Source organism: Silurus aristotelis (genome assembly GCF_946808225.1).
Source record: "Silurus aristotelis genome assembly, chromosome: 5".
In the NCBI taxonomy this organism is placed as follows: domain Eukaryota; kingdom Metazoa; phylum Chordata; class Actinopteri; order Siluriformes; family Siluridae; genus Silurus; species Silurus aristotelis.
This window is the reverse complement of record NC_139578.1, coordinates 21,504,738-21,522,880: the sequence shown is the minus strand read 5'-3', so window position 1 is coordinate 21,522,880 and position 18,143 is coordinate 21,504,738. Positions and strand designations below refer to the sequence as shown.

The 18,143-nt window shown below is 36.8% G+C and overlaps 1 protein-coding gene across 2 annotated transcripts in view; it reads left to right on the top strand.

Annotated features, from left to right (window-relative positions):
* The window catches only part of arhgap36 (Rho GTPase activating protein 36), a 43,353-nt gene that overhangs the window by 6,312 nt on the left and 18,898 nt on the right, over window positions 1–18,143 (top strand). The window contains exons 1-2 of one of the 2 annotated variants that reach the window (XM_083541462.1): window positions 7,597–7,848; window positions 12,722–12,878. In XM_083541462.1, the coding sequence (XP_083397588.1) occupies window positions 12,743–12,878 (136 nt within the window). In that variant the 5' untranslated portion in view covers window positions 7,597–7,848; window positions 12,722–12,742. Of the gene's footprint in view, window positions 1–7,596; window positions 7,849–12,721; window positions 12,879–18,143 lie in introns of those variants that run through there. The other variant, XM_083541461.1, reaches the window with a different exon arrangement.

Sequence of the window (18,143 nt, the reverse complement as noted above, 5' to 3'; positions counted from 1 at the left end):
TTATATTAAAGGCTACATTAAAAATGCGAATGAACCTCAGGCTGTTGCTGTCGTTAATAAGAGCTTAGATCTTTTCCATGATTTGGGGAATTAGGAGAGAGATACTTAAGACAGCCTTGAATATTTTCCATCAACTGAATGATGCCAGTATGTCTGAAAATGTGGCTTAATGGAGGATTCCCAACTGTTTGGATAATATGCAGATGTTAGTATTGCTACAAAACTAAATGTTCTCAGCTGAGAATCTAGTTAAGATGTGAAATGGTTTTGCCAGGAGAAGGTGCAGAGAGCAAGAGAAATCAATATAAAACCATGTTCAGCACTCCACAACTCCTTTAAATTGAAAAGTCTGGACAGATGATGATTGGGCAGATATGTCACAGCGGAAGGAAGGAACAGTGAATCAGAACAAGAATTCTTTTTTTTAACTAAGTTGTCATGAGACCCGTGAGAGGTCACGTATGAATGGCAAGCAGCAAAAAGAGGCAAAAGATTTCCACAAACATGGGTGGGGAATGTCCTGTTTAGAGGATCATAGCATCCCGGTTCATGTTTTTGGTAAATAGTATTTCCTTTTCACAATCTCTAGGGAAGTTTTGAGGGACAGAGTGATGATATAATGAAAGAGAAGAAAAAATGAAAACAAACAAGTTTCAGCTTCATGGTGGGTGGGGACAGGAGTTTGGAGAGGATATAACATTAACTCCTTTTCTGTGTTTTATACTTTTTATAGAAAGTAAATGGCCATTTACCTGCACAGATAGTCACCTGTGCCGACACTCATGTCAGTCCTGAGTCTAAGATAAGCAAATTTTTTTAAAGCTAAGATAAACATCTAGATTGGCTGTGCACATTTTAGACTAAATCAATATGACTTTATTTAGAAAGCAGAAAGATAACTAGGACATGGATTTCACCTCTGCATGCAGCAGGAGCTTCTCTACTTTTTGCAAAACATAATGAAACTCTCAGCTTATTTATCTGCCTGTAAATAGCAGACAGTTATTTGTCAGGTTATTATTTAACATATCGCACCCCTGTCTGACATATTTTTCCACACCGGCCTATTCCACTTGTGAATTTTAATATATTCAACAATAAATATATGCCCAGGTTCTCTTACTCCTATCCTCTGTGGCTGTGGGGTTGATGATAAACTAGATTATTAGAGTTTAGACAGCACCAGAGCTCATCTCCAAAATAAGATCTTTACCAAAAGCCCTGCCTACCTTACATCCAGCTAACAATCAGTAGACATCTGGTGGATAATATTATGGAAAAACAATTGGACTCTATTTACTTGTAAAAATTACACACACTTTATATATATTTTCTTCAAAATTATAATGCAATTACTGTACATTGATAGGACATTCAACAACTGACTTACACCTGGGCTTACATCAAAATGAACATCTCTGGTACTGTTTTCTAAAGATCAGCATTAACATCAAAGTCACTGGCAGGAGACATGAATAACACTGATTATCTTGTCACAGTGGCACCTTTCAAAGAAAGAGATATATTAGGCAATACATGAAAATTCAGTTCTCAATGGTATGGTTATTACCTACCAAAAGTGATTCACTGAAAGCTTACAGCAGAGACTAGATCTACTGTAGAACAAATTGCTGAAAAGTGAAGACTTGTTAGGATACAAATGTGTCAGAACACACAGGGCTTCACCCCTTGCTGTGTACATAGCTGTGTAGTTACAGACCAATCAGAATGTCCAGGCTGACCCCTGTCCAACTCAGCTTTGAAGCATGGAGCAGTGAAAGAAGGTGGTCTGGTCTGATAAATCCTATATTCTTTTATATCATGGGGATGGCTGGCTATGAGTCTTCTTTATTGCAAATTGCAGGACTTGAATGATCTGCTGTTTACGCTTTGGTACCAGATATGCAGCACTCCTTCACTGGTTTTGCAATGTTTCTATGTCTTGATGGGTCAGAGCTGTGTTGGTGACACCAGGGGGGCTTGCACAATATGTTTTTTAATATAATAATTACATAAAATATTGGCTATTGGTTGTTATTTTGTTGTAACAATTATTGGTATTGTTTATATCACTATATGAATGCTGTTTGCCTATTGGCAAAAGAATGTGTTAAGGTAATCTGTTTTTTTTTTTCTTTTGCAGAACAGATGTTCATTTGAAAGTTAGAGTGTTCCTTTTTAATCAAGATTGATGAGCTCTGTGTATATACTGAATCTTTGTGTGCACTTTGTTTGTTAGTTTGTTTTAAAAGAGAAAACAGAAAAACAGTTACTAGCATCCACCACTCTTCCACATGCTTTGCAGAAACATAGTGTGGCATAGGTGATTCTGTGATTGCAGGGCCACTAATTAATTATTTCCAACAGCGATAAGAAGATATGTGTTTTAACATGCAACTGAGCTCTGATCTAAGAAGTCTCTCGTTTTCTACAAGTTTTGTGCTGGTGATGCTACAGTTTGGAGTAAAATAGCATCTAGGTTAATAGCACGAAAATATTGCTGACAATATACTTATCAATTTGATTATTAATAATGATTTTATTTATATTGTTCTACTTCCAAATTTACCTCATCAGAAAACTTCAACATATATAATTCCCATGATCTTCAGGACAGGTGTATGATGCAAATCACTGTTTAACACACAACTCACAATATTATAGTATGCAGAAGGAAAAATTTTTAAATAACAGGCTTGAGTGAATGTTGTGAGACTAATATTTTTAATAGTAAAATTTTTCATAACCTAATGAATGCACACAGGTTTATACAAAAGAAGTAATACCTGTGTTTAAAATATTTTTTAGAACTTTATTTTACATACATGTTTGTACATGTAACGAAAGAAGGACATGAGTGGCACACCAATCATAGAATCACAATGCTTTCTGTTATTGATCATCATGTGATTGAATGTTGTGCTCCAACTAAACAAAATTATTGTTTATTGTATCATGCTGTGCATGTGATTATGGTTATATTAATGAGCCTGCGTCAGTGGTTCGTGTCATTTTCCAGGTTCAACTGAACTGTGGTGTGGTTGGATGCAAGGAATGTATCTTATTTTTATTAATGGTAGAATCTATACATGTACCTTAAAACATATCAGTCAATTCCTTTAATTTCTATTTTAATAATTTTAAATAAAGTTACTCTCTGAAATATTCAGTAACTACAGCAAAGCCAGTGGAAAAAGTGCAGAGTCATGTGTGGGAGGAATGCAGGTCTGGACCTGCTTATGACTTCTGGGAATTTAAAGAGTGAAGGAAGATAACTACTGTTATTTTTTCAGTATAAGATTCTTAACGTTTCTTTAGAATATATAAAAACAACATCAGCATCTGTTTACCTGGTATTTTATTTGTAAAATATATTTGTACTAAAGCAGATAGTGACTCATACTGTGGTCACTCACTCATATTACCCTAAAGAGGGCAGTGCAGTTTATGGTCTGCAGTTATAGGCGAGGCAGTTGTGAAAGTTGCCCTCTTACAATTTTATCAACAATTTCATTTATTTCTTAACCACAATCTTACTGTCTTTGGACAATGAATGAGATTTTAATAATTGGAGCTCATTGGGAACCTTGTCCTGACCAAATTTGTAATTTAATGGAATTGCAGTATGTAGGCACAGTGTGAGTAGACATATAAATTTATTTTCTCTAATAAAATCCAGCTCATATGTCTTAGTCCAACCCATCAAACATTCCTCCTGACTCAATGATGGATAGTGAGAAATCCCTGGCCATGAAGATCCTCTTAGTCTCTGGAACATACTATAAGTCTTACTGTTGTCTGAAAGTTGACATCCCAGGTTTGGCCCATGTCGATGTGGAAACACTTCTTGCTCTCATTTTCCTTGCTTAGGAGTGATGTAGTCTGATCAAAGGCAATGCGTGACCCACATTATAAACACAGAGGTCTAACTGTTAGACACGAGTCTTTAATAGATGCCAGATTTAGTAGAGTTTTAGTAAAGAACTACCAGCTGTTCCTATAGGCATTTATTTTCTTTATATTTAGAAATTTATCATCCAGACTTTTCTGTGTTGTCTACTTAAACATCTTAAGATGAACAATCCATTTTTGTTCATTATCAGATTCCAATCCACATTAATGAATTAATATTTCAGACAAATTCTATTATTTTAGAATGTTCAGACAATATTTAGTGTGTGTGAGTCATCTACTCACCTGACCCAAGTTTATTTTGGCTAAAACAGGATGAGGAACTTATTGTAGATGTGGGGGTCAAACACATGAAGCTGAGTAGCAGTTCTTCCTTTGTATAATCGGATAAAAACATTCATACTTTCATGGAAAATTTATCCATCCACTGGGGCACTGGTCACTATTTGTTTTCTGTGATCATGTGGATCCACTTATGTTAGGAATATAAATTGAGATTTTTTACTTCAAAATCATATTGATGTGTGCAGCAAAGGCTTTAAAGACTCTAACAAACTTGTCATATTATTACTATTCTTTAACTGAATGCATAAGTTAGAGTAAGGACTAGAGTAATCCTTGTACCATGTCCACATTCTGTTTCTGCCCCAGTTAGAAATGAGTATTAAATGGATCTCCTGCAATCAAATATATTCTGGTTGGTTAAATATTCTAGGACTAAGTGAAAGGGCAATATTTAAGTATAAAGTTCAGGTCTCTGACATAGATAAGAAAGCTATTAGGGATCTTGGTTGTGCAAAGTCTGGACACATCACATTGCATTCCCTGTAGTTCACACAATATACCCCAGGTTACAAGTCTAGTTTAGCAAATTATGGATATTTTCTTATGAGGGAATTTGTGTTCCTAGAACTCTGGCAAGTTTTCTGGCTCATCTAAAAAGTTTGCTTTTCAGGTAACGTTCATAAATATCCCTTCATTCTATCTTTTAATAGCATCATATACACCTCTCATTCATTGTGGTTTTATTACAACTAAATGGGTAGTTATATGGTGTAAGCACTGCATAAATGTTGTTGCTGTAATCTTCCAGACTAGAATACACTAACATTCTTACATCTGGATTGACAGCTTCCTGTCAAATTGATGCTTCCTGGCTTGTGTCTGTGGATTTCTGCAAACTTGCTTTTGTAACACTGCTGTATCACTCTTATGACAATACCACAGATATTTACATAGTAATTAAATATTTAACATAGGTGGACCACTTGAGCAAAGTCCTAATTCCTCAACTGCTCAATTGAATATGATAAGTATGTTGTTCTGCATAAGACTGTCTGGCAACCGGCAAAAGTGTAATAAATATTTTATGTGGTGGTATAAGTTAGAAGCATGGTAGATAAAACATTGCAAAAACTTAATTCATGATTAAGAGATTAGTGACAATGTACACACACACACACACACACACACACACACACACACACACACACACACACACACACACACACACACACACAGTTTTACAAATGTTTTCAAAAACAGTTATAAAAACATCTAATTAACACAATGCCTAGACCTAAATCTAATCTTAACTTTAAGACCAGTTTTTTTTTTTTTTACCAAATAAACAAACAAATAAATATAGAAGGAAGCAGTTTTCCTCATTTGGATAAAAAGGTCAAAATTCTGATTTGGCTACGCTTGTCCTTTGACATGCCCCAATCACACACACGTGCAAAAGTAGAAATTTTATAGCACCATTGTGTTTAAAACCCTGTGGAATTCTGGTCAAGTGACAGATGCAGCACTTATTGTCGGTAAAAAAAGACTGATGAAGTAACATCTGAGGAAGGTGCTTTTGTTTGTTGTGCTGTTGTGCATGTTTAGGGTGTGTACAGTGACAGCATGTTTCCATCCGTATACTCTATCTACAGGAAGTCTGCACTGGAATTTTTAGGCGGCAATTGTTTCTCACTCACTATGGCTGTTTAGTTTCTATGCCAGTTTTTATGAGTCGCTGCTTTCAGTTCCCACAACTACTTTTACTTGTTATCATTTGCATACTTCGACAACTCTGTGTACTCTGTTGTAAATAAGCGAGGTCAGTGTTGCTATAAGATTTCAACTGTGTTAAGTCAACTCCCAAAGTGCTGTGAGCATTTGGGATTACATGGAAATTTGATTCACACTACATTCACATTACTAGTAAGAGGGATCATCACTGAGTAAATCATTTAGTACTGAACAGACAAGAGAGATGGATAAGACAGAAGGCATGAAACATATACTTGAGTTAATATGTGACTCAAACATACTCAAATTAAACACCATTGTGTAGGTGTAGTGTTTATGATTGCACTCTGAACTATAATGACAAGTTAGCTTTTGTTAGCCATCTGGCATTAGCCGTGAGCTTTATAAACTTGTATAAAGATGATGGTAACAATGTTAACTTGTTGGCTAATAAAAAATATTTATATTAATTTAAACATCTCTTAACTGTGTCTGATTCAGCAGAAAAAAAACTACTGATTATAATTAATTTTCTTTTTTTTAAACATTAATTATATTTAAAAAAAAAATAAATCACAGAAATCTAGCCAGGTTAGCTCATGTTACCTAATTGTCCACATTCATCAGGAAAGATTATAAACATTTAGATTAGCCCTAAATAATAGTGTTTCTCATTTCTAAATCCAATATAGTAGCATTTATTAATTGCTACTTTTCCTATTTAACTCATTCACTTCCATGAAAAATGTGTATCATGGTGAAATTAGTGTATGTGCATGTCTCATCTAGTGTCAGTCTGAGCCTGTTTAGCTTCTTTTTTTCTCAAAACAAAAAAAGTGAACTTGGGATTTAGCCATCATTGCTGTTCAAACATCTTTAAGTGGATTGTAGCTACACTATAGCTAAAGGGTTGTGGACACGTGATTATTGCACCTGACATGTTGCTCTTCTCCAAACTGTTGCCACAAATCTGGAAACTACACTTTATAGATTGTTTTTGGATGCTGTAAAATTGAGATTTCCCTTCATGGGAACTAAGAGGCCCAAAACCTGTTTCACCATGAAAATACCACTGTGTATGAAATGCGCTCCATGAAGACATTGTTTACCAAAATTGCAATAGAAAAACTTAAGTGATCTGCACAAAGCCCTGTGCACACGACGAACACACAACTTCTCCATAGGTCTGGCTTTACTAATGCTCTAATTCTTGCAACCACACTTTAAAATGTATTGAAAAGCCATCAGAGAAGAAGCAACAGGAATCTCTGAATATAGATGTTCAACAAGCACATATAGCTGTAATGGTCAGGTGTACACAAATGTTTGGCCATATAGTGTATTATTGTATCAATGCTTCTAAAGTGCAACACTTGCACTGCATGTTACCCGAAAGAGAATAGTTGGGACTTCATGTGATATCGTGGGATGTCAGAGCTGATGCTGTGCAAGTTTTTTTTCCCAAACTTCCCAAACGCTTTTGGTATTTCTCATGATTGTTGCTATTCCCAACTGTTTTAGGAGCACAAATGAAGCAGATCCCCTGAGAAATTCTTGTTAAAGCTTCACAGCCCCTCCTCTGATCTGTTTCCTTCATCCCCCTCATCTGCACACATCTCCTCCCCTCTTCTCTACATCTCTCCTCCTCCTCCTTTCCTCCAGTTCACTCTGTTTACTTTTTGCTTGCACTTGGCTGCCCTGTGGCCCCATGCTGATTTACTTGAGAAGGCAGCAGATGGAGAGAGCAGACCTCTCTTTTTCACACACATTCTTTTGCTCTCTTTCTCACTCTTTCTGTCTTCCTTGTGGACTTTGGGCTCTCTTGCTCCGTTTGGACTGGTACTACCTGCCTGTGCACTGAGAAGCCACTGAAGAAATCTTTACCCCATTAACAAATACTGTCTGGCTCCTATACTACAGGTAGAGTGAAACAGAATGTGTGTGTGAACTGATTATGCATGGATGTATAAGTTTGGGTTGTGTTGCGTGATTGCATGTATGTGTTTGTGATATCAGCTTGTCAGTGTCAAGGTATTTACTAGTCTATAAACTCTGTGTGCATGTTTTGTAGGTTTGTAGTTGTTTGCTTACATCATCACATCATTTGTGCTGGAATTTCTGTTAAACATTTACAGTATTTCCGCAAGAGGCATGTTTTTCTGTGTGAGAAATTAAATGATTAATTTAATAAGAAATTTAGCGAGAAATGAATTTTTTTCTGATTTAATTTGAGCTTTGATTGTCTGGTTTGCTTTATTTTACTCATTAATCCAAAACCCAACACTGATGCAACTGGGATGCTGGAAAAATCCGATTGATTTGATTTGATTTTTCTTTATAACCACTGAATATTTTTATTTAGGAAATGAAATAACAATGTTTTTATGGTTTTACTTTGATACACAGGTTAATGGTGGTTACCAAACTAAATGACAACTATGATGATTTTACAGTGATTTATGGTAAACATATATACTCATTATTCAATCATATACTCAATATTAAATAGGCTTCCGATAAGTTACTTTAGTAAATATATAAACTATGATATTCTTCTATTGTTGTTTAGTTGATCAATGATAGGTTGTTTCATTTATCAAATGAACTACGATAGAACGGTATCATATATATATATATACTCTTTCTGTAGTAATAGAATGCAAAAGACATATCAATGCATATAAAGCATGTTTTGTGAATCAGATATATGGTTTGATCTACCTAAACAATAATTGAATATGCTTTTACTTAGACCTTAAACTACAGCTACGTACATCTCTTGTTGCCTTCCTCACATTTGTATGCTCTCACTGATTAGACATAGTCTCTCTCACTTCTCAAGAAAGTCTTTGTGGTTCTGGTGGTGGTTTAACCACTATAGTGAATGTCAAACAGGACCAATGAATAAGGAAGATGCTGCTAAATTCAGTGTAAGGTCTCAATAGAGCCCTTGTGCCTGGCCTTTCAAATTGGGTAAAGTTTGGGGTATGTAAGAAGCAAAATTTTCATTGAAAATCCCAGTTTATAGTGGCTGCTCTGTTCTGGATCTATGAGCAGTTTCAACCCATCATGTCCATATAAGTGGTATATAAATGGTATTTTTATAGACTGATTTGATGTCAATCAAATTCAAGCTGACCAGTTGTCTATTATTGCAAAGGACACAAAATCCACTTGCTGTCATCTGATTAGAATTAAATTACTACAGTATGGAGTATGAATATAGGATTTGAAGTGGTAAGGGATTGGCTTCAGATGTATATATTTTTGGCTTTGGTTAAAGAAGCAAATAAGGACATGCACAAACCATTAGCGTTTTTTGTTTTGTTTGTTTGTTTGTGATATCTGGGAGCTTTCAGCATTTGCGTGAAGGTATTTAGATTGAAGTATCTTCATCTGAAAATGCATTTCAGGTTTGTGACGTATGTGTGTGGTGGCATAAGAAAACATACCACATAAAACTTTAAAGGTTTCACTTAACCAACATTTTACTACATTTCTTAAAAATACAGGCTTTCCTGAACTAAAAATATCAACCAGTAGTAAAATGTTTACATTTTAAAGTCTTTTGAACCCTGCAAGTGGGGAAATTTGCATGAGTTCATGCATGGTTCATGAGCATCACTAACATTTATACAGATGGTGTCTGACTCCGAATTTAATAATAAAATAGATGTCTGTTTTGCTACACCCTATAAATATTTAACTTGATTAAAGTGTAATTATGTCTGTGTGATAGATTTATGTTTAAGAAACAGTTTTGAAAATCTTTAAGCAGACTATTTTTTAACAAGCCATTTGTTACGGTTGTTCTTTACTAACTGTGTTCTTGGTAGGCGGAACCTAGTCATGATTAGAAAGCAAATAAATTATTTTCCAATTTATTTTGCATAATATATTTCAGTATCCTAAAATTGGGGAATAAAGGTTATCTACAGAAAAATAACTTAAGCCTTTTCATCTTTTTTGGTTGTTAAAAAGAATTTATACTGGGTTTGTTAATCATATAATGCTCCTATTTTACTGTGCACTTCATCAGACCATAATTCAGCTGATTGGGATGAACTTTTAAAAAGAACATGAAGTTAAAATGGCAGAATGCAGTACAGCCAGTGGTACAACAGACTGTCTGTTGCTAGCAGCATTAGTGAGCTTAAGCAGTTTAGCTATGTTAAGAGTCCATGAACCACTTGCCCCACACCCAAGGCCAAAAGTCATATACTTTGCTTCCTGAGATCTGGAATAACTTACTTACCTTTGTGTGCAAGACAAATGGGCTCTTACTAATCATCTGATATTTTAAAGAACATCATATGCTGCTCTAGGCTATTCGTTTCACCGGGTTTGTGTGGAATGTGCTATTGTCCTCGCTGCATTAAAAACACACGCATGAACCCTGTGGTCCATCCTGCCTTATCCAGTTTCTCAAAACGAACCATGCTGGAGGGTGTTAACTGATCATGTGGCATCTGGCATTTCTGAATCGTCTAAAATTTTGGAGATTCTTTAACTGGAGAATCAAAGTGTTGTCAATTAACTGATCTCGCAAATTAAACAATATCATTTTCCTAGTTTTCAGTGGTCTTTTTATATATTTTAACTTTCATATGGTTTGCATTACAATGTTTAGAGGCAGAAAAATCTAAAACGCTGGTCGAATGTTACTCTAATACAGGCTTCATGTGCTAGAGTTGGTACTGTTTTTTTTTAATCACACTAAAATGTAATCAAGGCTAATTACAGCCTTGATTACAGAGGCGAGATACACAGTATTACTCTACTACACAATTATCACATAGTTTACAAAGAGGATCTAATGTCCTTTAAAAGACCTGTTTTCACATACAGTTAGTGCTATTTCTTTATTCTCCTATGGTCCATGAATAATAGTAGCTTTATATTTAAAGCAGAATTATGCAATTCAAAATAAATAGATGTTATAGGTTATAGGATAGAATTATCATATAAAGAATTAACTTAGAGTTAAAGATAAGAGCACAATGAGTCAGATCATATTTTGTGGCATCAGAGAAAACAGCAAGGACACTACTTTTGAACTATAACCTCTAACCCATACTGCTCAGCAGGTGGTGTGATGATGACTGTAGCGGAAAGTGACCCCCAAGTGGGTACCAGGAAACGGACGTGCCGATACTCCAAAATATAGTGGGTAATACTCAGCAGTTTTTGATCGAAGGGACATCCTATTTGTCTCCATCAAGCTTGTGTTAGTGGATAAGATTACAGTTGGCATCCATAGCAACAAGTCTTTAAAAAAATCTGTTATGTCAGTCACAAGTATAAAAAAATAATAAAATATGTTTATTACACAGTGCAAAAACGCAAAATGCTTATTATTTTTTTTTATTTAATTTATATATTAATCTCCTTGGAAAGCTTTAGCAATATTTACTGCTTAGGTTTTACCTTCTGCAGAGAAGAAAGCTGCTGGCTTTCCATTATTCCAAATTCCTTAACTGGCTCTGGGGATTTTATGATGCACAAATGAAAAACAAAAGCTAAGTTCAGTCTTAGCTGGAAACCAAAATATAATGAGAAAGCAATAAAATCTCAGGAGATAATAGAAATACTACAAGGGGGAAATGTCAGCAAAACAACCCAAACTTTTATGATTTTAATGAATATTCCAGGACGTCTTTTTTCTTGGTGAAATTTGTAAAAAGATCCTTTTCACCCCGAAGCTCATTGAGCATGACTGATCGACACGATGCTCATGTTAGGGTCATTACAATGTTCGTCATCACTTTCATCCCAACGGATTTGAGGCTATTTTTCCTCTGTGCCTCCTGTCAGTCTTTCACAGTTTCTCTAAATCAGGTTAATCCAGGAATGATGATCTCTATGTACTTTGCTGATTCAGATGTACATTACATTCCTGACTCTTCTGACTGCCTACCTTTTTTATTAGTTCACCCAGAGTTACTGAATTTTTAAAGAACTAAATCTGGAGGAGGAGTTAAATGATTACCTTTAACACTCAGTCTGTTTGTAGCCAGAAACAGAGCTTAAGAAGGTAATGTGTCATTTGTAGTATTATAACTTCAGAGTGTACAGAATAAATTAATTGCTTATCATGCTTGCATCACTCTACATAAGTTTGGGTTTTCTATCTAGAGAAGTTTATGTGAATCCTAGCGAGTTGTTGGTGGCAAAAGAAGTCGATGTCTGTGTTCTTTTGTTTCAGTAAGTCTTAAACATGCACACGGACATATAAACACACTTCACACAGCCTTCACACAGCATGACTCCACACAGGATGTATATAGACATGAAGACTATGTGTGGGCAATGCACGCCATTTGTTTAAAAGTGGCGTATTATGCCTTAAGATATGATAAGACTAACATTTTTTTTTGTGTCATGGATAATTACAAATGTTTTTGCAATCAAACAGTAGTGTTGAGATACTTTCTGGATAAGCCGTGACTTTCTTTCTTAAAGAGAAGGACACTATTTGTAAATCATGAGACAGTCTAGACTGCACAGAACAGCATTAGGACCCAGGCTCTTACTGTTTCATGCTCTCTCTCTGTCTCTCTCTCTCGCTCTCCCTCTCTCTCTCTCTCTCTCTCTCTAGAAAAATTTGAAATCTGTGATATTATGTTGTGCTGAAAGCATTATCCTTGTTACACTGTTTTTATATATTTTCTTATTGACGATGGTTAGCTTAAGGCTTTTCTTTCATTGAACCTCAAACTTCTTTTTTGTATGTTGTATAAATAATCTTCCTGCCCCTTTATTTTTTATTTCTCTCTCTATTTCTGTCTCTTAGGGTGACTACACGTGGGCAACAATGTTAGGGCAGAGTGTGACGCTGCAACCGGTGGCCATTCAGAGCCTTTCAGAACTGGAGCGAGCGCGCTTACAGGAGGTGGCCCTTTATCACCTGGAGGAGAGAGAGCTGGACTTCAAAATCAGCATTCCCAAAGGTGTGTACACACTAAAACACCCTCAATCACTACTGTACACAATATATACACATTGTTATTTTTTATGATTTAATAATCAATAACGTGACTCCCAGACCTGAATTTATGGAGTTACATTTTCTGACTAGTATTTTGTCTGGAATATTGTTGTATGGTTAAGAAAATAGTCTGGAATTTGCAGAACGCTCCGTAAACACCACACCGCAATGGATTCATGAGAATCCAGACGGACAGTAAATCTATTGGGTTCATTGTTGGAGGGAGAAAAGAGGCAGTTTGTAAGTGTGAGAGATGAAGAGAGAAAAATGAACAACACAAATGGGATTTCAAGTGAGGAATGTGGATGTTTCAGGTCACGGTATCAAAACCTCTCATGCATTACTGGAACTTGTATCTGTTCATCATACTAAAAGATGCTTTAGGAATTTCCCGTGAAAAACACTTCATTTTCAACCACTTGCATTCCTTCAAATGTCTTGATAACAATAGTAATCCTAATATGGTTTATGAGTGGGTGTTTGAGTTAGGGTTTTCATGACATGTGTGAGATTTCTTTTTGCAGCCTCCCACATCTGAACTAAGCACTCAAGCCAAGCCAAAGTCAGCTCATGCACAAGGACAGATTAGTCAAATGCAACCACTCTTCCATGGAGCTGTATTTCAGCTCATCCTTAGTGAGAAACTATAATTTGTGTACTCCATTTGACGCCTAGAGTCCACAGGTCTTTATGGGAATATTTACAAAATGCTCTCTTCTCTAAAAGCCATCAGACTTCCCATCATGTCGACACTGTTACGGCTAGACTTTGGTGGATTATTTAAAAGTTATACAAGTTATTTTGAAGCCATACCTTATATGACTTTGTTTTAGTCTTTCCTGCTCTTGCCTGAATCGCTTCCATTCTTCACTTTCACTCTCGAGCATACCTTAGATTAAACTTTTTCCCCAAAATGTTTTCCTTTTTCTCACCAGACCATTGATGGGAGATTAGCCCATGATGCCTTGGGGTGTGGAGTAGGGGGAGGGAGGGAGAACTGCTGTGGAAATAAATGCTCATTTCCTCTAGTCATGAGAATTTGACCCCACCTAAAGCTTCTTCACATGATGCTTGAAACCCCATTGTGGTGTCATAGCCTCTTTTTTCTGTTTCTCTTGCTCTCTCTGCCCGTCTCTGTCTCTCATGTGCTCCCTCACTCTCTTGCTCTTTCTCCCTCTGGACACATCACAGCATTAGCTTGCACATGTGGACCCTGCCTGAACCACACTCTAAGGAAAACTGGTAATGTCTCAGTATTTGGAATCATAGCCACAGAAATCAACAACAGCTATTTTGGCCAGTCTGCAGGGACAATGTTGTCTTTTCCAGTAAAATAAAGCTGAAAACAGGAACCTTCTTTTTCAACATACACTAGCTACAAAGTTATGACGCTAAGATGCAATACAATCGAATGTATAATAGATACAAAAAATCACAATTCAAATCTATTTTGCAACTATGTTTTCACCCACAGGCTGGATAAATGGTTAACTCCAAATTCCAACCATTATGTGGGCGATGACATTTGTGATATAGTTGCTTATTTTTAGTGCTCTCCAGTTGAGGATGTACTGCTTTTTCTCATGCACTGGTTAAGGCTAATCATCATTACAGCATCCAACAAGGAAATGTTTTGATTTGGTTAATATTGTCTTAAGCATACTTTGGGAATTATTTTTCCTTTTTCAGTCCTCCTAAAAAAGTTTTTATTATTAACCTTGGCTGCTTGCTCTAGCAGTCCACTTTATTTGCCTGGGTATAGACCCTATTTTAAAAATACTCACCGTAACAGGCAATCAAATATGTACGGGTAATAAATAATTTGGATATAAAAAAAATCTCCCTGTTAAAATTTTAACATTTGGTCATTCAAAACATAAACAATATCACAATAAAAAAAGATTAATAAACCATTGCAGATAAATGTCATGTCTTTTTTAATCTTGGTGTAGAAACTGACAAAATTCAAGTGAAAAGAAAATATTATTTTATTTTCTAAAGGAATACTTAGAAATGGGAAAAGAAAATATAAACCATTTTCTTAAGTATGCAAACCTATTACCTATGACATTATTAAAACTTTTTTGGTTATAATACAGCACTCCATCATTCTGACTTACAATCTTTCTAATCTTGTTTTGGCATTTAATGCCATCATTTTAAATTTGTAGATTTCCTTGATAAAAACTTTCTTTTCGGCTTCTCCCGTTAGGGGTCGCCACAGCGGATCCTCCGCACGTTTGATTTGGCACATGTTTTACGCTGGATGCCCTTCCTAACGCAACCCTCCCCAATTTATCCGGGCTTGGGACCGGCACTAAGAGTGGCTGGGGATGGTTCCCTGACCGGGAATCGAACCCGGGTCGTAGCGGTGGGAGCGCTGCATCTTAACCACTAGACCACCAGATTTCCTTGATATTTCTATCTATTTCACATCAGTAGGGGTAAGGCAGAGTACATGTGTGTGAATGAGAGGGAGGGCAGTGGAGTGGTGCAGTTGCAGGGAGAAGAGGTGGAGAAGGTGGAGGATTTAAGGTTTTAGTACCTAGGGTCAACAGTGCAAGTATTAGAGAGTGTGTGAGAGAAGTGAAGAAAAGAGTGCAGGCAGGGTGGAGTGAGTGTAGAAGAGTGGCAGGAGTGATATCAGAATCAGGTTTATTGGCCGGGTGTTTTGACACACAAGGTATTTGGTTCCAGCTGTTAGTGACTCTCAAAAGTACAGACATTAATAACACAATACATTTAGCTTTGACTATGCAAGACAAAATAGACAAGACAAGACAATATAGCCTATATAAGACAATACAGACACTGTGAGACAATATAGACAGTACGAGTATTAAATAGGGATACAGAGTATATGACATAATGTACATAAAGTGTGAGAGTGCATGGTAGTGCAAATAACAGTATTGTGTGTCAGGTACGATAAAGAGTTTACTTTAGAATTTACAGTATATACAGCATATACAGCAGCAATAGTGTGCGTAACATGTAAGGATGATGTGATAGTTCTGATAATGCAGTACTTATAGATATGAAGCAGGGAATATAATTATAGCATGTTGTTAATGAGGGTGATTGCCTGGAGAAAGAAACTGTTCCCGTGTCGGGCAGTTTTGGTAAACAAAGTTCTGTAAAGCCTGCCAGAAAGGAAAAGCTGAAAGAGGTTGTGTCGAGGGTGCGAAGTGTGTAGTGATTTTTTTCCTGCCCGGTTTCTGGTTCTTGTATGGTACAAGTCCTGGAGAGTGGGCAGGGGAGCACCAATTATTTTTTTCTGCTGTTTTAACTGTGTGTTGCAGTTTATTCATGTCCTCTTTTGTTCCTACTTCAAACATTCACATTTACATTTGCGGCATTTAACAGATGCCCTTATCCAGAGCGACGTACAAAAGTGCTTTAAATCTCTAGTAATGAATAAATCTACACTGGTATGCCAGATTACAAACTTAATATAAATATAACCCTGGAATTCTACAAACTTGGAAAGTGCTAATTTAAGTGTTTCAGGAAGGGGTAGGTCTTCAGTCGTCGCTTGAAGATATTTAGGGACTCCGCTGTACGGACATCTAGGGGAGGTTTATTCCACCACCTTGGTGCCAGAACAGAGAAAAACCTTGAAGTGTACTTACCTCTCATTCTGAGAGAAGGTGGTAACAGTCGAGCAGTGCTGGAGGATCTCAGACAGCGTGGTGCAGTGCGAGATGTGATGAGGTCACTGAGGTAAGATGGTGCTGGTCCGTTTTTGGCCTTGTAGGCAAACATCAGTGTTTTGAATCTGATAAGTGCAGCTACTGGAAGCCAGTGAAGGGAGCGCAGCAGTGGGGGGGTGTGGGAAAACTTGGGCAGATTGAACACAAGTCGTGCAGCTGCGTTTTGGATCATTTGCAAACCAGATGGTGATGGATTTGCACAGGACAGATTCAATGACTGCAGTGTAGAACTGCATCAGCATCTCCTGTGGCAGACCATACTTCTTTAATTGGCATAGAAAGTACATCCTTTATTACCTTTTTGAGAATGGATTTTATGTTGTATTCCCATTTCAAGTCTTGGGAAATGGTAGAAATTTCTGAAACTTGGTCTACACAGATGGCACAGGGTTGTTGGATATTGTGAGGGGGAGTAGATTTGATGGGTATTTCCTAAAGTCCACTATCATCTTCACAGTTTTGAGTGTGTTTAGCTCTAGGCTGCTTTGACTGCACCAAAGCACCAGCCACTTCACCTCCTGCTGATATGCAGACTCGTCGCCATCTTGGATGAGTCCGATAAGCGTAGTATCACCTGCAAATTTTAGGATTGTAACAGTTGGGTCCCTTGACGTGCAGTCATTAGTATAGAGGGAGAATAGCAGTGGGGAGAGGACAAATCCCTAAGAAGCGCCAGTGCTGACTGTCCTAATGCCCAGTCTCACCTGTTGTTTCCTGCCTGTCAGGAAGCTGGTGATCCACTGACAGATGGCAGGGGTTATAGTGGTATAGAGATATAGGAGCTTGGATGGGAAATTTCTGGAATTATTGTATTAAAAGCTGAACTGAAGTCAACAAACAGAATCCGGGAATATGTCCCTGGGCAGTCAAGGTGTTGCGGAATGTAAGGCAGGCCCATGTTTACTGCATCATCCACCAATTTGTTTGTGCAGGGGACCTCACACAGCTCCAGTGAGGTGTTGAAGATATGGGTGAAGATCTGTTATAGAAGGGTACCTTCAGGAGTCAAGGGAAAGTTTATAGTAGTGAGACCTGCTATGTTCTATGGTTTAGAGACAGTGGCATTGATGTAGAGGACAGAGTAGTATGGAAACGGATGATCCGCTGTGATGACTCCTAATGGGAGCAGAATGACAAATTTCAAGTGGCCAGTACTTGCAAAATAATAAATTTTGTTGTATGTCTCTTGGCAGCCTTTGATATGATTACATACATTTACTTCTTGGACGGATGTCCTGTTCTTGTTAATGTCACTATGTTCCTCTCTTTCTCCATTTGTTCAAGATATTGCTCTCGGTGTTTCTTGGCACACATAACAGTTTAGAAGTGATTTGTACTCCTCTTCTTTTGACAATGAAATACCTTAGATGCTTAGTAGACTATGACTTTAGCAATTGGATGAATCCAATATAATGTCAAGACAATTCTACAGAAACTTAAATTTTTATTATACTAAAAAAAGAGATGGCACTATAATATTAGCTGGGTTCAGTTTTTTTTACATACTGGCCATA